This window comes from Nycticebus coucang, chromosome 2 (genome assembly GCF_027406575.1).
Source record: "Nycticebus coucang isolate mNycCou1 chromosome 2, mNycCou1.pri, whole genome shotgun sequence".
Taxonomy (NCBI): Eukaryota; Metazoa; Chordata; class Mammalia; order Primates; family Lorisidae; genus Nycticebus; species Nycticebus coucang.
Genome location: NC_069781.1, coordinates 184,060,009 through 184,082,116, shown reverse-complemented (window position 1 = coordinate 184,082,116; position 22,108 = coordinate 184,060,009). Strand labels below are relative to the sequence as shown.

General features: G+C 54.3%; 1 protein-coding gene across 3 annotated transcripts in view; it reads right to left on the bottom strand.

Annotated features, from left to right (window-relative positions):
• Positions 1 to 4,645: 4,645 nt before the first annotated feature.
• Positions 4,646 to 22,108, bottom strand: part of ACSF3 (acyl-CoA synthetase family member 3) — a 34,977-nt gene continuing 17,514 nt past the window's right edge. For 2 of the 3 annotated variants that reach the window (XM_053555284.1, XM_053555274.1), the window contains exons 7-10: positions 9,665 to 9,791; positions 7,267 to 7,401; positions 6,737 to 6,848; positions 4,646 to 5,027 (exon numbers count right to left, since the gene is read on the bottom strand). In XM_053555284.1, coding sequence (XP_053411259.1) covers positions 4,910 to 5,027; positions 6,737 to 6,848; positions 7,267 to 7,401; positions 9,665 to 9,791 — 492 coding nt within the window. In that variant the 3' untranslated portion in view covers positions 4,646 to 4,909. The other variant, XM_053555292.1, reaches the window with a different exon arrangement.

Below are 22,108 nucleotides of genomic sequence, written 5' to 3'. Positions count from 1 at the left end.
CCCCCCTCACCCACCTGCTCTGCACCCACAGGCCCCTGAGCAGGAACCAGTGCTGTGCCTGGCATGGGTTGAATTTTCAACTTTCTCATGATAAAATGGGGGATCACTGATGGCTTTCAGCAAAGGAGTGATGCCACCCTGCTTCAGGACAATACGGTAATTGTCAGGTATGCAATTATGCATGTTTATGTAGAATTACACACAAATACACAGACCGGCTACTGAAGTCTCTTGGTGTGCAGTCCTCAAATGCCATCCAGCAAGGCACCAAGGGACACCACCATCCAGCAAGCTGTGCTGGACAGCCCAGCCCAAAGAGTCCAGGGCCTTGGTCAGGCTTGCCCAGGTGTTAGCAGCTCCCACAGGGCATAGGTGCTGGACAGTGAACAAGTGACCTTGATGTCAGCAAGCACTGGCCTGCGGACAAGCACCTGGGCTGCCTATGGTCATCCGGAGAGGTGCTCGGTGGGCAGGTGCTTGTCACAGGTAATCACAGCCAAGGTACACAGGCAGCCCTTGCCCTGTATCCAGTTGCTTCTGCCTGGTCCACCTGCCCCCAGTAACCCTCTGAGGTCAGGGCCCATTTCATAGGCCAGAACCTGGGACACCCTCTTTCCACACTCTACATTGGCCTGGAGGTTGGAGCCAGGCTGGAGCCAGGCTGGAGCCAGGAAGATACTCCTTACATGCCCAGGCCCTGCCCAGGGCTGTCCCAGCACTGGTTAACATGGAAGAATTGGTAGGGGGCCCCCAATGGGGTTCAAGAGGGTGAACGGAGCAGATGGGGCAGTGTGGAAGCAGGAGTGGGCGAGTCTTACCTGGAAGTGCTGGACGCCATCCATGGCCACCACATCTGAGCCGGGGCCTGGCCCTGTGGCCTGCATGGGGCCGTGGGGCCTCAGGGCTCAGGGGATGCTGTACCCATGCCCAGGCTGCCATCTTCCCTCTGGTGGCCACAAAATGCATCGCAGGTGTCACAGAGCATCCCCTATCAGGTTTGGGCTGCTGTTTTGTTCCGAAGTCCACGGCACACCCACAAACATACACAAAAGACCAGTCATTCTCCAATTCTAACATCTTGTGCACTCGAACCTGTGGACAGATGCAAGATGGCTATAGGCTGGGGTGCAGACTGACCCCCCAGGCTCCTCTGGTCCTGAGCACCTGGGGCTGGTATAAGACAGATCCTCAGTCCTGGTCCTATGGAGTGGACAAGGGGTTCTGGGGGTGGCTGGCTCTGTGTGAGCAGGGTTCCCCTGAGCTGCTGGAGGTCCCTCTCCAGCCCAGCTGCCCTGCTACATTCTTATGTCCCACTGGCCATGGGGATGGAGGATCTGGCCAGGTGCCAAGTCCAGCCCTTAGGGCCCACACAGTTTCCTGAGTGCCCCTCTCTGGGCCTAGCCAGCATGTCTCCTGGGGGGTGGGTGTCCAGCCTGGATGTCCAGGGAGATGACCTCCGCTCTGTCACACCCCTGGCACCAGCAGGGGGCAGTGTGGCTCCAGGGACGCCGCAGTAAAGGCAGGTGGGGCAGTGGCTGCTTGCCCAATCTTTGGGACTGACTTGGGAGGGAGTGGTGGGCCTGGCCATGTGGGTCCCCAACATTCCCCTGCAGACACAGGGCCCAATGCCTCCGCTGGCCCAGCATGACAACCCAGCTTGTGGACCCTTCCTCTTGCGGCCCCTCCCTGCTCTCCAAGCTCCCTTGAACAGGTACTCAGGGCGAGGGGCTGCAGTGACTAGCCTCAGGGGAAGCTCCTGGGCCCACGCGGCTGCCCACCTCCACTCTCCCTTCCCGTGGCTGGGGGCACCCTGCCAGATGAGGACAGACCAGCCTATACCCCCAGGCTGATGCCAGTGTGCTGTGAGCTGGGCCAGCAGAGGCTCTTCAGTTAGCCCCACCCTGGCCAGGGAGAGGTTCAAGGGCACGCCAGCCAGTGACAAGGACTGGGAACATGGTATGGCTAGAGAGAAAAGGCCACCAGGCTTCCCTCCAAATGGTTCAGTTTTTAAAGCAACTTGTAAGTCATTAACAGCTACCCCCAGGGTCTTCGTTTTGATGCAAAAATCCACCAAGCTCTCATTAAGAAGGGCTGGGCCTGCAGAACCCTTGGGAGGCTGGCATGGGACTTGTGAGTTGTGGGGCTGGGGGCTGTGTTTGTCTAAGCCCCACAAAGGCAAGGACACAAGTACCCCAGGTCATAAATCTGTGTCCAGAGAGGCCCTAGCCTAGCTCCCTCCACCTAGTGGCCAGTGTCTGTTCATTCTCTCCTTCCCCCAGTTCTGGCTCACCTGTCCCCTCGTCAAGCTCTCAGCTCAATACCAGTGACAAGGGGAATGGGGGATGGGAGGGGAGGGAGTACAAGGGAAGGAGAGGAGAAGAGGGGAAGACAGGAGGGAAGGGGAGGGGTTTGCTGTCCTACTCCCTTGCTAGGCCTGAGAGCTGCACAGCTGTTTGCTGTGAAGATTTTCAGCTGGCCCCTTAGCTGTCCTGGAGCCCATGGCCCTTGTGAGACCCAAGGTTGTTCTTTGGGATGTCTTTCCCCCAGCCCTGTAGCCTGGTGGACCAGCTGATCCAACTAGACCTATGGCCCACGCCCATGCCAAGAGACCCAGCATGACCTGGGAACTGGCTCTGCTTCCTGACCTCTGAGCTCGTCCTTAGGCAATGAGCAGACCCAGTTTCCTGGCCCTTCGCCCGCCAAACTGTCTTAGAAACCCCTTTTCCCAAATTCTGGGGGAAAGGATGGGAGAGCTTCCTTCTGCTTCCATGTCCTTGCATGGTGCTCAAGACACTGACTCTCTCTGCTTCGACCCTGGCTTGGTCCTAAGCAGTGCTTGTGGCTCTGCTGGAGGTAGGGGGCAGGTGGAGAGTGGGGCGTGGGCTGTGAGACTCCAAGCCAGAGGTGGGGGGTAGGACCCGGGAGATCCGGGCAGGGAGAAGGGCCAGGCAGGCATTAGTGGGGTCTGCAGCCACATGCCCAAATCCTCCACCAGCACCTCCAGCAACCCCTCCCAGTTGGTGCTGGCTGTGCCAGGGGTGGTGCAGCCCTGGTCACTTAGGCTGATGTCTGGACCTCCAGGGCTGGGTTAGGCCCCTGTTCCAATGCACTCAGACGAGGTGGGGCACCCTGAGTCCGCCCAGTGGCCCTGCCCCTCCCCGCCACTGTCTTTCAATCATTATCAAGTGGGCTGCTGACAAACATGGGAGCAAAGCAGCCACATAAATCACATTAATGACCATTCAGATTAAATCAACTGCTGCAATAGAACCAATTCAGCTGTCATGGCACTGCAGCCCGCTTTCCCTCCTGAAATTGTTTCCCCTGGGGCCCTCTTATGCCCTTGAACGTGGCACCACATCCCTGTTGTCATGGATGAGGACATAGGATAGAAGTCAGGGGATGTGTCAAGGGCCAAGAACAGGGCAGCCTCAGCACCCACCTATAGGGATGCTCCCACAGCCGATGCCCTGTGCTACTACTGACAGTGAGGGACACCACTGTCCCTCCCTCAGCACAGCCCAGGAGCCTGCAGACACACAGGAGGCTGCCCTGTCCTGTGAGCAGTGTCCAGGAGAATCCATGCTAACTTCTTTTCTTCTTCTTCTTAAAATTCCAGCTGAGGGTATGAGTGTGAGGGACATATGGATGACGCGGTAACAAGTTGCCACAAAATTAGTGACTCCAAACTACATGTCTGCTCCAAAGGCCCCTGGCTGCCCTACACCTCCATGGGGCCACAAGTGGCCCAGGGGACTCCGTGATCACACCATGACCTGATAGCCCAGGACACAACCCTATTTCAGAGTGAGCTGTCCAGTGTCCTAGCTGTCGACAGCTTGTGAAGAGATACTCCAGGGATGAGGATAGGGCTCCAGGGTGTGTGCTGGCTGCTGTCTGCACTGAGAGGTGGGGCCTGGCGCTCAGGTGGAGCATGTGGGGCAGGGCCTGCACGTGTCCCTGAGTCCGCTGTCTCAAGCTTTGTCAACATCCTGGTTGGGGGCTGAGAGCCTTGGTGACTATTTGCCCTCCAGTGGCTGTGTCCCCTACCTGCTGGCATAGGACACAATAGCTGGCACCCTCCATCTGAGAACCGGAGCCCACCATACTGTGGTTGTTCTTGTGAAGGCCCTTTGCCTCCTGCAGAGAAAAGGCTGCTCTGACCTCTGCCTCAGGGAGGGGAAGCTGACCGGTGGAAGGTTAAGTCTGCCCTGGCTGAAGAAGTTTCTAGAAGGGCCACCAAGCACAGCCAGCACGCTCAGGGCCAGATTTCTCCCATGGGAGCACCCAGCAGCTCCACTGTCTAGCCAAGTTCTAATCTCTGACCAGATGGACACTGAGTCCTGCTGTCAGGGCTGGAGGGAGCCAGGATGACAGAAGGGTGCCCTGAGGGGTCTGTTCCTGTGGCCTTGGGATAAGCTGGTCATCGAACTCCTGCCACAGTCCCTCAGGCCTTCCCAGAGGTTTGGCTGGCTCAGGATGGCCTCACTGTCCAAAAACCCACCCAGCCTGCCCAGACCCAGACCTCCCAGAGGTCAGAGAGGTGCAGCTGGGGTAGCAGGGTCCTGACTCTGACTTGGACGGTCTGGGCTGCTTTGCAGAGGGGCAGGTGGGTTCTTGAATGGGTACAGAGGACGGGCAGGCATTTGTTTCCTCTCATGGAGTCTTTATTTCATTTATTTCTCAGAGACACCTCTGTGATCCTCCCTGGAGCAGACCTGCCAACCTCAGGGCACATGGGGGGCTGGTAAGGCCAGGGTGTCTCACTGCACTGGCGGCTAAGGACATGGGATAGGGTGTAGGGTGGCCAGGGTAGCCTCTTGCTGTGACAGTCAGTCTGGGGTGGGGCCTTCATCCCGTGCAGGCAGGCCTTCTGCTCAGCCTGACTTGGGGCTCTAGGTATAGGACACTAGGCCGGGTAGAGCTGCCTGACCAGCTCCCTCTTGTTGACCTTGCCCATTGGGTTCCTCGGGATCTCTGCCACCAGCAGGAGCTCAGAGGGCACTGCGTACGGGGCCAGGACGTGTCTGCGGAGACAAGCATGGCCCGGAGGGTCTTATCTGACATGAACCAGCTGGGTGACCGCACGATCTCTGCCCCAGGAGGTGGCCGCTGTCCTGCAATCACTCTAGGACAGATGCCACCTTGTGCGGACAGGCTGCCCAGAGCAGCCCTGGACCTTCCACCCCATGGCCCAGCCCGTTGAGCTATAAGCACAATGAAAACTTCTGGAAGGGGGTGGGGAGTTGGTAGGCAGGCCGAGGGGTGGCCTACTCTGCTCCGCATTCAGAGACAAACCTCCAGGTCTGCAGGCACTGACCTGGCCTCACCGCCAAACCTCGGTTTCCACCAAGGTTAGGGTGACACTCAAGGTCTGCAGTCCCCACACGGCCAAGATGCAGTGTCCCACAGGAAGCCTGGATGACTTCTGTGGGTGGCTGAGATGTCTGGGTTAACCCTCTAACTTATCTCTTCCCTCCCCTCCTTCCTTCCCAGTCTACAGCACAGCAACCTAGGCCTTAGGCCCTCGGGGCCACGCCAGCAGGCAGCTGAGGCCAGTGCTGGGCTGCTGGGGGCACGTGTGAGCTGTGGGCAGCAGTAGTCACAGCCCTGCCCTTCATGCACTGGCCATGGGGCAGTGCCCTGTGGCTGTCCCTGGTGGGGGGGCATCCAGCTAAGGTGGTGCTCAAGCCCCACACAGGACCTTCTCCCCAGTGCTCCAGCACTGGCCCCTCACACTCACTGTCAGAGACCAGGTGGACACACCGGCCCTTCCTGATGTTGGGCCATGAGCCTGGCCTGCACACTGGGGAGACGGGGCCCTGTGACCATGGAGCTTGAGGTGCACCTGAGCCTAGCATCCTGGGCAGAGGGCAGCTGAGGGCAGTGCGGCTGGACTCTGGTCCCTGAACTCCCCAGGGCACTCTCTGTACTGACAACTGCTTTTCCTTTTCAACAAAGTAACTGTTTAGTCAAAGTGGTTGATCAGACTCTTTCTGGTCTTTGTTAAACTGCAGTTTCCTACTGTGGTGCTGCAAATCCAGGGGCGCCTTTGATTCCCCAGCTGTGCTGCCCTTGATGGGATGAGGATTCCTACTGTTAACCTGTAAATATCTCTAGCGCTAGGGAGAAGGAGGCAAGCCGGTGGAGGCAGGGAGGATATGGGGAGAAGAGGAGGAGATAGCTCAGGTGGAACGGAGTCGCTGCTGTGGACTGACAGCTCCCTCTCCAGCCATACCAGCTCCTGTCTGCAGGAGCCTCCCGACACCAGGATTGCTCAGGCTCAGCCCGGGGCCCAGGCAGGTGGAGGAGCCCAGGAGGGTGTGGGGCAAGCAGGGCAAGTGGCTATCAGCTGAGTGGGAGGGACAGTGAAGGGTGCTGGCCTCAGGCACCAGGAGCTCTAGAACAGGAAAAGCCCAGGACTGAGGCAGGGACAGTGCGCTGGGGGTCCCACCCCAAGGGCTTGCGGTGAAGACACAGGGCCTGAGGCTCAGTCTCAGCTGTGCATCTTTGCCACCTCAGAATGTGGGCTCTGAACTGAATCTGCCTGTCCCTGTACACTGCCTCCATGGGGCCCAAGACTACGTCTTCCAGGGGCCAGGTGGTTGACCCTTTCTGGTTCTCACATCCACCTCCAAGACTGGTGATGCTAAGGCCTGGATGGCTCTTGCCCACCCCCGGGCACTGCGAGTGTTCCATGGATGCCTTAGCCCCATGGGTGCCCCATCTGTCCTACCTTGCCCACTCTTTGAGCTCTCTGTGGGACAGCGAGTGTCCTTCTCGGAGGGTCACTACAGCTGTGACCCGCTGGCCCCAGGTCATATCTGGCACTCCAATCACAGCCACATCTGAGGACAGAAGAACAGGGTGGGTGGGGCCTTGGGATCTGGCAGTCAAGCGTACCCAGATTGCACAGAGCAAGCCAGGAATGTCTGGTGGCTGTCCTGGAGGTCCCTGAACAAGGCACCTGGTGAGACTGGTGGGTTCTGTAGGGAGGGGCGAGGGTGGGCTGGCCACAGTATTCTTGGGGCTCAGCCTTCCCGCCAATTGGCTCTCCACACCCGCCCTGCTGCCCTGGACATGCTCTAAGTGGACAACGCAGATGGGACACGTGCCCTGGGCAGGCCTGAAGCCTGGCTGTGGGCACCACAGGTTCCATCAGGGCCCCCATGCTGGTGGTGGGGGACAGAAACATGCTTCATGGGGCAAGTGGAAAAGGGTTGCCTTGTTGCGACTATGTGGGACTCAGCATAGTGGGCCACTCACCTACGATGCTGGGGTGGCCGAGGAGATGCCGCTCGACCTCTAGGGCGCTGACTTTGTAGCCTCCACTCTTGATGATGTCCACCGAGGTCCGGCCCCGGATCCAGTACCCGCCATCCTTGAAAACAGCAGTATCACCTGAGGAAACCCAGTGCATCTGGTCACTGCAAGCTAAGCTGTGGGCCCCTGGCGGTCACCACGGCCCTCCATGTGGCCAGGGAAAGGGTTAAGTTTCATCTGTCCTGATTTCTGTTTAATATCACGCACTCCCAGGAGCCACAGCTGCAGGCTGATCATGCCGCTCATCATGCAGCCTGTAACACTAATGGCCTGTGATAGAGGCAGCGGCTCTCGGACCTACCCCTGAGAACCAATTAAACACACACACGCCTTCCTGTTTGCAGCACATTACAATGAAATTAAACTGAATTTCAAAATCATTTTCTCCTAAAGACATCTCTTTACGGTAATTAATGCTCACTTCCTTCTTGGCTGAAATGCCCATCAGCAGCAGTGGCTGCAAACGCCTTCACGGCCTGCCCACCCCACCCTGTAGCTAGCTACATCCAGGGGTTTGGGGCTTCTGTGCTCTTAAAGAGAAAAAATCTGCAGCTTTTTATCTGCATATAAAAATAAAGGCAGACAGCAGAGATCAGGGCAGGTTTCCCAGTAAAAACTGCCAAGCCTGATGGTTGGGTAAGTGGAAGGGGAGCAGCCCAGAGCATGTCCTCAGTCCTGAGTCTGAAGAACGGTCACAGAGGGCTTCACCTGCATTCATGGGACGTGGTGGGGTGGCAGAGACTAGCAGGAGCACGTCACTGGGGCTTCCAGGTCCCTACCCAAACTCTGCTGGCATCTGTCCCACAGAGGTACCCTCCAGGCGCTATGTGAACCTGAGGAGTGTTTCTGGGCCTCTGCTCTGGGGGCTCCCTAGACGCTCACCTCGCAAAACCATGGAACGCACCCTGCACCCACCCAGCATGAGTGACCAGGATACCTCAGAAGCAACACCCACACTGCTGTGTGGCCAGCCCTCCTGACCACAGGACCACACACAGTGACCACAGCTGCTGGGGGAGTGAAAGCAGCAGTTGGGAGTGCAACCGCAGGGCGGGGAGCAGAAAGAGCTGCTTGGCACCCCCACCTTTCAGCAAGGAGGACCCTCCCTGCCCTTCTCCCCAGGCCCCCACTCCACAGAGCTCACAAACTTTTGGGCAACATCCTGTGGCTGTGGGGCTGCACATGGCTGGCCTGCTTAGCTACTCTGTAGCCTCAGCTCATGACAGTCCCAGACTCCCTGGGTGGAAGATGGATAGGTGGCCACACAACCATGGATGCCAGTCTCACAGTACAGCTTTGAAGGCTTCCTGGGGCCATGGGCCCCTGCCTCCCAACTCTCCTTCTGGAGGTCATTGCCCTCTCCTCTCAGGGATGTGTGGGGCCCTCATAGTGTGGTGCCCATCCTGTCTGCCATGGCCTCCCGAGCTCTGTTCCCCACAGAGGAGTGTGACACAGGTGCATTTCCCACTTGGGGCTACAGTGTACTCTGATATGAAGAGGCCTTCTTTTTGGAAAATATTACCTTACTATAAGACAACGCAAGCTTAATGCAAACATTTTAGAAATATAGAAAGGCAAGGGAAAGAAAGAGAATAAAAGAATCCCCTCCTCCACCCCCCAGATGTCAGGAATGACATGTAGTAAGTACACACAGCGCACGGGAGTATTTCCAGCACCGACTGTGCTTCTTGGCAGGACACAGGTGCTAAATCCACACCAGCCTCTCACACAGGAGGTGGACATGTGGCAGGCAGAGCAGGCACCGGGCATGTGTCTCGGGAGAGAGTACTCCAGGGGCACCAGCCTCATTCTCCACCATGTCAGGGTCCTGGGCAGCCTCAGTCTGGATAACAGGTTGACAGCCACCCATGGGCCTGCTCCAGCCAGCAACAAAGGACAGCACACCCATTTGAGTGGTGACTCTTCCACCCACCAGACCACAGCAATCACAGCACACCAAGGCGATTCTGACCCCGGGTGGGAGGAGGGAAAGATTTACAAAGCAAGACAGCTGGGTGGAGATGAGGGCATACAAGGGTCTCTGGCACAGAGTCAGGGTGTACATAGGAGCAGAGGTGGCAGTGAGGACCTGGCTTCTGAGAGCCTGTGAGGCTGCCCTCTAGCAGCTGGCAGGGAGGATGGGTGTTCACAGAGTGAACAGCAGTCCCCACCCTATCCTGTGCCTTTGGTTGAAGGTGCCAGAAGCACAGACTCAATCTGGGGTCTGAGTCGCACTCCTGTTCCACTCGCAACTCCACAGAGCTCACAAACTTTTGGGCAACACCCTGTGGCTGTGGGGCTCCACATGGCTGGCCTGCTGGGGCCCTGCAGTGGGTCCCACCTGTTTTGAACCAGCCATCTGAAGTGAATGCATTCTTAGTTTCTTCTGGTTTATCCCAGTATTCTCGGAACACGGAAGGCCCCCTGACCAGCAGCTCCCCTTCCTTTTCTTCAAACCCTGGGGTCACCTGTGGAAGAGAAACGTGCTCAGAGTGGACACACTGAGCTCTGCTCCCCACAGAGAAGTGTGGCACAGGTGCATTTCCCACTTGGGGCTACAGTGTACTCTGATATGAAAAGAGGCCTTCTTTGTGGAAAATAAGCCCTCTCTGCATGAGGGCTACCTGCACCCACATGGCCCTCATAGGCCACTCCCCTGGCATAAGCCCACATGCTTTCTGAGATTGGACACTTTGCTGAAACTGCTTGAAAAATGCACCTTTCCTTGGGTGGAACCCAGTCACACAGGCCAGTGTTCCCCCACTGTCCTTGTACCAGCCCTGCCTGGGCAGTGTTTGTCACCTCATTGTTCCCAAATAGCACAGAGGGCAGGTGCTGCTGCCCTGCCCCAATACTCAGAGATGTTACAGCCTCAGAGCTCAGGGCTTGAGCAGGACTTGAGTGGCTGCTCCTAAATGCTGTGCCCAGGTCCCATTCTCAGGGTTTTTCTCAACCTGTGGACACAGCAAGGAGCAGCGCCATGCCCTCACTCACAGCAACCGCAGCAGCTCAGAGCTGGCAGCCCCCACTCGGGCCTCTGGCACGTTCTGCTATGTCACAGTGACCACACAGAGGGTGAGGGAAGGTGAGGCCTGGGAGAGCCTGAGGGTAACGAGAGGCCCCTGTTGGACCCCCAGGAAGTGGAGAGCCTCAGTGTTTCTCTACTGCCCCAAAGGTATGGAGGAAACGTATGTTACACGGGCTTCCTGCCACTCTGGGAATAGACTGTGTGCAAGGGGACACCAATAGGTCAGGTCCCATAAAGACAGCAGCAAAGCCTCTGCCCACAGGTGCTTCTGAACTGCGAAAAGGACCGACAGAGACCCAGGAGGTGGGGGCACCCATCAGACCTCACTCAGCCATCACTGACAGGTGGGATGTGCTTTACTGGAAGGAAGATTCACCTCCTCCACCTTTATGGAAAATCAAAGACCTTCTGTAGAAGGCTACAAACCTGCAGGCCTTGTCCCCTGACACTGGGAGAGCTGCTGAACCTCCTGGGCTGGCACAGCAGAGGCAGCAGTGAGATCGGTTGTGATAGTGCCACTCGCCAATCTGGTGCCCACAGGGAGGGCACTGCCTTGCATCACTCCTTGAAACCAAACGGTAGACTTTCTTTGAATTTTACCAATTTTCCTATTCTGCCTTTTTTCTTTTTCTTTTTGGCTGGGACTGGGCTTGAAACCGCCACCTCCGGCATATGGGGCCGGCACCCTACTCCTTTGAGCCACAGGTGCCACCCTCCTATTTTTTTTTTTTTTTTTTGTAGAGACAGAGTCTCACTGTACCGCCCTCGGGTAGAGTGCCGTGGCGTCACACGGCTCACAGCAACCTCCAACTCTTGGGCTTCCGTGATTCTCTTGCCTCAGCCTCCCGAGCAGCTGGGACTACAGGCGCCCGGCCCGCCACAACACCCGGCTATTTTTTTGTTGCAGTTTGGCTGGGGCTGGGTTTGAACCCGCCACCCTCGGCATATGGGGCCAGTGCCCTACTCACTGAGCCACAGGCACCGCCCTCCTATTCTGCTTTTTATCTGCTGTACTGCCAAGGGCAGTCTGGCCTCCAGATGGCATACTCGTGGGAATAAGGCCCTAAGAACACAATGGCCTGGGAACCCGTCCCAGAGAAGGTGGGCTGGGGTCTGCAGATTTATGCCAGCAAACTTAGCAAAATAAAACTGTCAGCATGTTTTATAGGATGCAAATAAGACCAAGAGTCTCAGAACACATTTAAAATTCTTAGGATACAATACAAAATTACTCAGCATATGAAGAACCAGGAAAATACCAACTCATAGAAAAAGCAACTGCCAGCACTGAGACAAGATAGTTCTTAGAATTATCTGATAAAGACACTAAAGCCATGTTATAAAAATAGTCCCAAAAGTAAGGGCAAACACTCTAGAAACAAATAGAAAAATAGAAAGTCTCAGCAAAGAAATAAAACATAACCAAGTAGAAATTTTAGATTTGAAAAATACAATGTCAGAAACAAGAAAATATCACTGAGTGGACCACAAAGGCAGAAAAAAGGCTAAAAGAAGAGAGCATGGACACAGGGAGGTGGAAATCACCCAGTGTGAGTAGCAGAGGAGACGGGGCGGTGGAAATCACCCAGTGTGAGCAGCAGAGGAGACGGGGCGGTGGAAATCACCCAGTGTGAGTAGCAGAGGAGGTGGGGCGGTGGAAATCACCCAGTGTGAGTAGCAGAGGAGACGGGGCGGTGGAAATCACCCAGTGTGAGCAGCAGAGGAGGCAGGGAGGCGGAAATCACCCAGTGTGAGCAGTGTGGAGACAGGGAGGCGGAAATCACCCAGTGTGAGTAGCAGAGGAGGCGGGGCTGTGGAAATCACCCAGTGTGAGTAGCAGAGGAGGCGGGGTGGTGGAAATCACCCAATGTGAGCAGCATGGAGAGAGGGAGGTGGAAATCACCCAGTGTGAGTAGCAGAGGAGGCGGGGCGGCGGCAATCACCCAGTGTGAGCAGCAGAGGAGGCGGGGCGGTGGAAATCCCAGTGTGAGCAGCGGAGGAGGCGGGGCGGTGGAAATCACCCAGTGTGAGCAGCGTGGAGGCAGGGAGGCGGAAATCACCCAGTGTGAGTAGCAGAGGAGGCAGGGCAGTGGAAATCACCCAGTGTGAGTAGCAGAGGAGGCAGGGAGGCGGAAATCACCCAGTGTGAGCAGCGTGGAGACAGGGAGGTGGAAATCACCCAGTGTGAGTAGCAGAGGAGGCAGGGCGGTGGAAATCACCCAGTGTGAGCAGCAGAGGAGGCAGGGAGGCGGAAATCACCCAGTGTGAGCAGCGTGGAGGCAGGGAGGCGGAAATCACCCAGTGTGAGTAGCAGAGGAGGCAGGGCGGTGGAAATCACCCAGTGTGAGTAGCAGAGGAGGCAGGGAGGCGGAAATCACCCAGTGTGAGCAGCGTGGAGACAGGGAGGTGGAAATCACCCAGTGTGAGCAGCGTGGAGACAGGGAGGCGGAAATCACCCAGTGTGAGTAGCAGAGGAGTCAGGGAGGCGGAAATCACCCAGTGTGAGTAGCAGAGGAGGCGGGGCGGCGGAAATCACCCAGTGTGAGCAGCAGAGGAGGCGGGGCGGTGGAAATCACCCAGTGTGAGCAGCGGAGGAGGCGGGGCGGTGGAAATCACCCAGTGTGAGCAGCGTGGAGGCAGGGAGGCGGAAATCACCCAGTGTGAGTAGCAGAGGAGACGGGGCGGTGGAAATCACCCAGTGTGAGTAGCAGAGGAGGCGGGGAGGTGGAAATCACCCAGTGTGAGCAGCAGAGGAGACAGGGCGGTGGAAATCAACCAGTGTGAGTAGCAGAGGAGACGGGGCGGTGGAAATCACCCAGTGTGAGCAGCAGAGGAGACGGGGCGGTGGAAATCAACCATTGTGAGTAGCAGAGGAGACGGGGCGGTGGAAATCACCCAGTGTGAGCAGCAGAGGAGATGGGGCGGTGGAAATCACCCAGTGTGAGCAGCGTGGAGGCAGGGAGGCGGAAATCACCCAGTGTGAGTAGCAGAGGAGGCGGGGAGGTGGAAATCACCCAGTGTGAGCAGCAGAGGAGGCGGGGCGGTGGAAATCACCCAGTGTGAACTGCAGAGGAGATGGGGCGGTGGAAATCACCCAGTGTGAGTAGCAGAGGAGGCGGAGCGGTGGAAATCACCCAGTGTGAGCAGCAGAGGAGGCGGGGCGGTGGAAATCACCCAGTGTGAGCAGCAGAGGAGACGGGGCGGTGGAAATCACCCAGTGTGAGCAGCAGAGGAGGCGGGGCGGTGGAAATCACCCAGTGTGAGCAGCAGAGGAGACGGGGCAGTGGAAATCACCCAGTGTGAGTAGCAGAGGAGGCGGGGCGGTGGAAATCACCCAGTGTGAGCAGCAGAGGAGAGGGGGCGGTGGAAATCACCCAGTGTGAGTAGCAGAGGAGGCGGGGCGGTGGAAATCACCCAGTGTGAGCAGCAGAGGAGGCGGGGCGGTGGAAATCACCCAGTGTGAGCAGCAGAGGAGACGGGGCGGTGGAAATCACCCAGTGTGAGCAGCATGGAGACAGGGAGGTGGAAATCACCCAGTGTGAGTAGCAGAGGAAGCGGGGCGGTGGAAATCTCCCAGTGTGAGCAGCGTGGAGGCAGGGAGGCGGAAATCACCCAGTGTGAGTAGCAGAGGAGGCGGGGAGGTGGAAATCACTCAGTGTGAGCAGCAGAGGAGGCGGGGTGGTGGAAATCACCCAGTGTGAGCAGCAGAGGAGACGGGGCGGTGGAAATCACCCAGTGTGAGCAGCAGAGGAGACGGGGAGGTGGAAATCAACCAGTGTGAGCAGCAGAGGAGACGGGGCGGTGGAAATCAACCAGTGTGAGTAGCAGAGGAGACGGGGCAGTGGAAATCACCCAGTGTGAGCAGCGTGGAGGCAGGGAGGCAGAAATCACCCAGTGTGAGTAGCAGAGGAGGCAGGGCGGTGGAAATCACCCAGTGTGAGCAGCAGAGGAGGCGGGGCAGTGGAAATCACCCAGTGTGAGCAGCAGAGGAGGCGGGGCGGTGGAAATCACCCAGTGTGAGCAGCAGAGGAGACGGGGAGGTGGAAATCACCCAGTGTGAGCAGCAGAGGAGGCGGGGCGGTAGAAATCACCCAGGTGAGCAGCAGAGGAGGCGGGGCGGTGGAAATCACCCAGTGTGAGCAGCAGAGGAGGCGGGGCGGTGGAAATCACCCAGGTGAGCAGCAGAGGAGGCAGGGCGGTAGAAATCACCCAGTGTGAGCAGTGTGGTAACGGGGAGGTGGAAATCACCCAGTGTGAGCAGCAGAGGAGGCGGGGCGGTGGAAATCACCCAGGTGAGCAGCAGAGGAGGCAGGGCGGTAGAAATCACCCAGTGTGAGCAGTGTGGTAACGGGGAGGTGGAAATCACCCAGTGTGAGCAGCAGAGGAGGTGGGGCGGTGGAAATCACCCAGGTGAGCAGCAGAGGAGGCAGGGCGGTAGAAATCACCCAGTGTGAGCAGTGTGGTAACGGGGAGGTGGAAATCACCCAGTGTGAGCAGCGTGGAAACGGGGCGGTGGAAATCACCCAGTGTGAGCAGCAGAGGAGACGGGGCGGTGTAAATCACCCAGTGTGAGCAGCATGGAGACGGGGTGGTGGAAATCACCCAGTGTGAGCAGCAGAGGAGACGGGGCGGTGGAAATCACCCAGTGTGAGCAGCAGAGGAGACGGGGCGGTGGAAATCACCCAGTGTGAGCAGCATGGAGACGGGGTGGTGGAAATCACCCAGTGTGAGCAGCAGAGGAGGCGGGGCGGTGGAAATCACCCAGTGTGAGCAGCAGAGGAGGCGGGGCGGCGGAAATCACCCAGTGTGAGCAGCAGAGGAGGCGGGGCGGTGGAAATCACCCAGTGTGAGCAGCGGAGGAGGCGGGGCGGTGGAAATCACCCAGTGTGAGCAGCGTGGAGGCAGGGAGGCGGAAATCACCCAGTGTGAGTAGCAGAGGAGACGGGGCGGTGGAAATCACCCAGTGTGAGTAGCAGAGGAGGCGGGGAGGTGGAAATCACCCAGTGTGAGCAGCAGAGGAGACAGGGCGGTGGAAATCAACCAGTGTGAGTAGCAGAGGAGACGGGGCGGTGGAAATCACCCAGTGTGAGCAGCAGAGGAGACGGGGCGGTGGAAATCAACCATTGTGAGTAGCAGAGGAGACGGGGCGGTGGAAATCACCCAGTGTGAGCAGCAGAGGAGATGGGGCGGTGGAAATCACCCAGTGTGAGCAGCGTGGAGGCAGGGAGGCGGAAATCACCCAGTGTGAGTAGCAGAGGAGGCGGGGAGGTGGAAATCACCCAGTGTGAGCAGCAGAGGAGGCGGGGCGGTGGAAATCACCCAGTGTGAACTGCAGAGGAGATGGGGCGGTGGAAATCACCCAGTGTGAGTAGCAGAGGAGGCGGAGCGGTGGAAATCACCCAGTGTGAGCAGCAGAGGAGGCGGGGCGGTGGAAATCACCCAGTGTGAGCAGCAGAGGAGACGGGGCGGTGGAAATCACCCAGTGTGAGCAGCAGAGGAGGCGGGGCGGTGGAAATCACCCAGTGTGAGCAGCAGAGGAGACGGGGCAGTGGAAATCACCCAGTGTGAGTAGCAGAGGAGGCGGGGCGGTGGAAATCACCCAGTGTGAGCAGCAGAGGAGACGGGGCGGTGGAAATCACCCAGTGTGAGTAGCAGAGGAGGCGGGGCGGTGGAAATCACCCAGTGTGAGCAGCAGAGGAGGCGGGGCGGTGGAAATCACCCAGTGTGAGCAGCAGAGGAGACGGGGCGGTGGAAATCACCCAGTGTGAGCAGCATGGAGACAGGGAGGTGGAAATCACCCAGTGTGAGTAGCAGAGGAAGCGGGGCGGTGGAAATCACCCAGTGTGAGCAGCGTGGAGGCAGGGAGGCGGAAATCACCCAGTGTGAGTAGCAGAGGAGGCGGGGAGGTGGAAATCACTCAGTGTGAGCAGCAGAGGAGGCGGGGTGGTGGAAATCACCCAGTGTGAGCAGCAGAGGAGACGGGGCGGTGGAAATCACCCAGTGTGAGCAGCAGAGGAGACGGGGAGGTGGAAATCAACCAGTGTGAGCAGCAGAGGAGACGGGGCGGTGGAAATCAACCAGTGTGAGTAGCAGAGGAGACGGGGCAGTGGAAATCACCCAGTGTGAGCAGCGTGGAGGCAGGGAGGCAGAAATCACCCAGTGTGAGTAGCAGAGGAGGCAGGGCGGTGGAAATCACCCAGTGTGAGCAGCAGAGGAGGCGGGGCAGTGGAAATCACCCAGTGTGAGCAGCAGAGGAGGCGGGGCGGTGGAAATCACCCAGTGTGAGCAGCAGAGGAGACGGGGAGGTGGAAATCACCCAGTGTGAGCAGCAGAGGAGGCGGGGCGGTAGAAATCACCCAGGTGAGCAGCAGAGGAGGCGGGGCGGTGGAAATCACCCAGTGTGAGCAGCAGAGGAGGCGGGGCGGTGGAAATCACCCAGGTGAGCAGCAGAGGAGGCAGGGCGGTAGAAATCACCCAGTGTGAGCAGTGTGGTAACGGGGAGGTGGAAATCACCCAGTGTGAGCAGCAGAGGAGGCGGGGCGGTGGAAATCACCCAGGTGAGCAGCAGAGGAGGCAGGGCGGTAGAAATCACCCAGTGTGAGCAGTGTGGTAACGGGGAGGTGGAAATCACCCAGTGTGAGCAGCAGAGGAGGTGGGGCGGTGGAAATCACCCAGGTGAGCAGCAGAGGAGGCAGGGCGGTAGAAATCACCCAGTGTGAGCAGTGTGGTAACGGGGAGGTGGAAATCACCCAGTGTGAGCAGCGTGGAAACGGGGCGGTGGAAATCACCCAGTGTGAGCAGCAGAGGAGACGGGGCGGTGTAAATCACCCAGTGTGAGCAGCATGGAGACGGGGTGGTGGAAATCACCCAGTGTGAGCAGCAGAGGAGACGGGGCGGTGGAAATCACCCAGTGTGAGCAGCAGAGGAGACGGGGCGGTGGAAATCACCCAGTGTGAGCAGCATGGAGACGGGGTGGTGGAAATCACCCAGTGTGAGCAGCAGAGGAGGCAGGGAGGCGGAAATCACCCAGTGTGAGCAGCATGGAGACGGGGCGGTGTAAATCACCCAGTGTGAGCAGCAGAGGAGACGGGGCGGTGGAAATCACCCAGTGTGAGCAGCAGAGGAGGCAGGGAGGCGGAAATCACCCAGTGTGAGCAGCATGGAGACGGGGCGGTGTAAATCACCCAGTGTGAGCAGCATGGAGACGGGGTGGTGGAAATCACCCAGTGTGAGCAGCAGAGGAAAGCAACCAGGAAAAACAAGGCCTCAGGGCTTCAGTGTCAACACACAAAGGGCTAACATTTATGTTACTGGGTTAACAGAAGAGGAAAAAAGAATTAGGTGCAAAAGAAATTTGACAAAATTTGGCTGAAAGCCCAAAATTTGGCAAAAACATAAAGCTATCAGGGGTGCCCAACCTTTTTTGTTTCCTGCTGCACATTGGAAGAATTGTCTTGGGCCACACATTAAATACACAAACACTAATGAAAGCTGACTAGTTAAAAAAAACAAAAAAGGTCCAGGCATACTTTTTACAATGTCCGACGCCACAGATAAACTGTCCTCAAACAATTTGCAGCCTGGCCTGCACCAGCTGCAGCTTGAACACCCTGCTGGTGCTGAAGAAGGTCAAAGAACCCCGAACAGGACAAACCCAAGGAAGTACAAGCCCAGACACACAATCCAAGGGCTGAAACCTAAAAATAAAGAAGAAAGTCTTGACAGCAGCCAGAAAACAAAAAAAGAGTTCGGAGCTCATTACTCAGAGAGAAGCAACCAAGCACATGACTGCTGGCTTCGCATCTGGAACAGTGCAGGCCAGGAGATAGCCGAAAAGTCTTTTTAAAGTGCTGAAAGAAAATATTTAACCTGTTAAGACATGAAACTATAAAAATACTAGAAGAAAGTGCAGGGAAAACTCTTGAAGAAATTGGCCTGGGCAAATAATTTTATGAGAAGGACCCCTGGGCAATTGAAGCACCATCAAAAATACACTACTGGGACCCGATCAAACTAAAAAGCTGCTGCACAGTTAAGAACACAGTCAAGCTGTAAAGCAAGCAGACAGCCCTTAGAATGGGAGAAGATATTTGCAGGTTATGTCTCCGACAAAAGTTTAATAACCAGAATCCACAGAGAACTCAAACGTATTAGCAAGAAAAGAACAAGTGATCCCATCTCAGACTGGGCAAGGGACTTGAAGAGAAACTTCTCTGAAGAAGACAGGCGCACGGCCTACAGACATATGAAAAAATGCTCATCATCCTTAATCATCAGAGAAATGCAAATCAAAACTACTTTGAGATATCATCTAACTCAGTAAGATTAGCCCATATCACAAAATCCCAACACCAGAGATGTTGGCATGGACGTGGAGAAAAGGGAACACTTCTACACTGCTGGTGGGAATGCAAATTAATATGTTCTTTTTGGAAAGATGTTTGGAGAACACTTAGAGATCTAAAAATAGACCTGCCATTCGATCCTACAATTCCTCTACTAGGTATATACACAGAAGACCAAAAAAATCACATTATAACCAAGACATTTGTACCAGAATGTTTATTGCAGCCCAATTCATAATTGCTAAGTCATGATAAAAGCACAACTGCCCATCGATCCATGAATGGATTAATAAATTGTGGTATATGACTTTACCTCTTTCATGTTTACACGGATGGAGCTGGAACATTCTTAGTAAAGTGTCTCAAGAATGGAAGAAAAAGTATCCAATGTATTTAGCCCTACTATGAAACTAATTTATAGCTTTCATATGAAAGCTATAACCCAATTATAACCTTAGAATATGGTGAAGGGGGAAAGGGAGGGGAGAGGGAAGGAGGGGCAGAGAGAGGGTAATTGGAGGGAAACACCTACCGTGCATCTTACAAGGGTACACGTGAAACTTACTAAATGTAGAATATAAATGTCTTAACACAATAACTAACTAAATGCCAGGAAGGCTATGTTAACCAGTGTGATGAAAATATGTCAAATGGTCTATAAAACCAGTGTATGATGCCCCATGATTGCATTAATGTACACAGCTATGATTTAATAATAAATAAATAAATAGAAAGAAAATATTTAACCCGGAATTCCAAATCCAGGGACACTATCCTTTAGGAAGGAAGGTAAAACAAGATGAAAAAAACAAGATGATTTGTTACAAGCAGATCTGATTTAACATAATGACAGAATGTTCTTCATCAGAAAGAGATAATGCCAGAAGGAAGCCCGGAACGTTGGGAATGAAGGAAAAGCAACAGAAACAGTGAACGTTTCTATGAATAAAATCGACTATTCCTTTCTTCTTGAGTTCTCCAAAACATTTTTGACTGTTGAAAGCAAATCATAATTCTGTCTAATATAGTTTGCAGCAAATGCAAATATTACACGTAACAACTACACCATAAAAGAGAGATGATAAGTAACCTATGTGATGGTATCAGCTCTACCTTTTCTGGAAACATTAAAATGTTTCCTAAGTAAACTGTAAAGAGTAAAATATGTATACTGTATTCTCTGGAACAACTACTAAAAAAACTACACAAAGACGGACACGGTCAAAATTCAATAGACAAGGGTGGCGCCTGTGGCTTAGTCGGTAAGGCGCTGGCCCCATATACCGAGGGTGGCGGGTTCAAACCCAGCCCCAGCTGAACTGCAACCAAAAAATAGCCGGGTGTTGTGGCGGGCACCTGTAGTCCCAGCTACTCGGGAGGCTGAGGCAAGAGAATCGCTTAAGCCGAAGAGTTGGAGGTTGCTGTGAGCTGTGTGATGCCATGGCACTCTACTGAGGGCCATAAAGTGAAACTCTGTCTCTACACAAAAAAAAAATTCAATAGACAAATCAAAATGGAATACTAAAAAAACCTGAAGAAGACAGTATAGAGTACAGTGAAGATGAAAACACCAAGGAACAACAGTAAAAAATAGTAAGACAGCAACCTTAAATTCAGACATAACAATAACTACAAATGGTCTAAACATACCAGTTAAATGACAGCGTGTCACACTGCTGTAAACAAAACACAGATGATCCGACTGTACACTGCCTGTGAGAAACTCACTTCAACACTTTCACACAGGTGGGCTGGCAGCAAAGGACTAGGACAGCACACAGGACGCAGATACCAATCAAAAGACATTAAAAGTGCCGTGTTACTATCAAACCAATTAAACTTAAGAGCAAAGAGCACTGCCAGCAGCGTTACAGTTAGTAAGCCAATTCACCACTAAGACGTAATTATAAACATGCATGTGCCAAACAACAGACTTTCAAAATATAAGAAGCAAAACCTGAAAGAAGAAATAGACAAGCCATTATAGCTGGAGAATCTGACTCTCTTCAGTAATACACAAGTGGTGAGAAACCAGACAGGACACGGAGGAGCTGGACACACTGTCAATCATCTTCATCTAATTTACAGAACACTCTGACCAAACCAGCAGAATATTCACCAAAAGAAACCACATTCTGGGCCATTAAAACATACCCTAAACACATTTGAAAGAACTGAAATCATACTAAGTACATTTTCTGACTGTAATAGAATTAAACTAGAAATCAGTGGTAGAGGCAAGAGAATCGCTTAAGCCCAGGAGTTAGAGGTTGCTGTGAGCCGTGTGACGCCACGGCACTCTACCAAGGGCGGTAAAGTGAGACTCTGTCTCTACAAAAAAAAAAAAAGAAAAGAAATCAGTGGTAGAAATACATGAAAAAAACTCTAAACATTTGAAAAATATACACCACACTTCTAAATACTCCGTGAGTCAAAGAGGAAGTCTTTTTTTTTTGAGACAGTGTCTCACTTTGTTGCCCTTGGTAGAGTGCTGTGGCATCAGAGCTCACAGCAACCTCCAATGCTTGGGCTCAAATGATTCTCTTGCTCAGCCTCCCAGGTAGCTGGGACTACAGGCGCCTGTCACAACGCCTGGCTATTTCTTGTTGCAATTCACATTGCTGTTTTAGCTGGCCAGGGTCAGGTTCGAACCCGCCACCCTCGGTATATGGGGCGGGCACCTTGCTCACTGAGCCACAGGAGCCGCCCCAAAGAGGAAGTCTTAAGGGACATTAAGAAATACTTTGAAGTAAATGAAAATGAAGATACAATAATCCACATTTGGGGGAATGTGGCTAAAGCTTAGAGGGAAATTTTTATCATTAAATGCATATATTAGAAAGGTCTCAAATCAATGATCCAAAGTTTCACCTTAAGAGACCAGAAAAAGAGAAAATAAGCCAAAATCAAGCAGATGAAAAAAAAACAATAAAGATAAAAGACAGAAATCAATGAAACTGGACAGAGAAAAATCAGTAAATCCAAAAGCTAGTTCTTTAAAAAAAGATCAATGAAACAGATAAACCCACAGCAAGAAGAGCAAGGAAAGCAGAGACGCAAACTGTCAACGCGAGGAGCGGGCGTCACGTCAGGCTACGAACAGTGTAAGACAACAAGAGACCTCCATGAAAAACCGCACAGAAATTCAACAACTTAGATTAAAGGGACCAATTCCTAAAAATGCATATCTACCCACACTCACCCAAGATGAAATAAATGACCTAAATAGTCTTATAACCACTATAGAAATTGAAATGATAGTTAAAATCCTTCAAAAAAGACACCTGTGGTCCCAAGTTATTTCACTGGTAAATATTATCAAACATTTAAAGAAATAACACCAATTCTGCATAATCTCTTCCAGAAAAAATAGAGAAGGAATACTTCCCAACTCAATTTATGATGCCAGTTT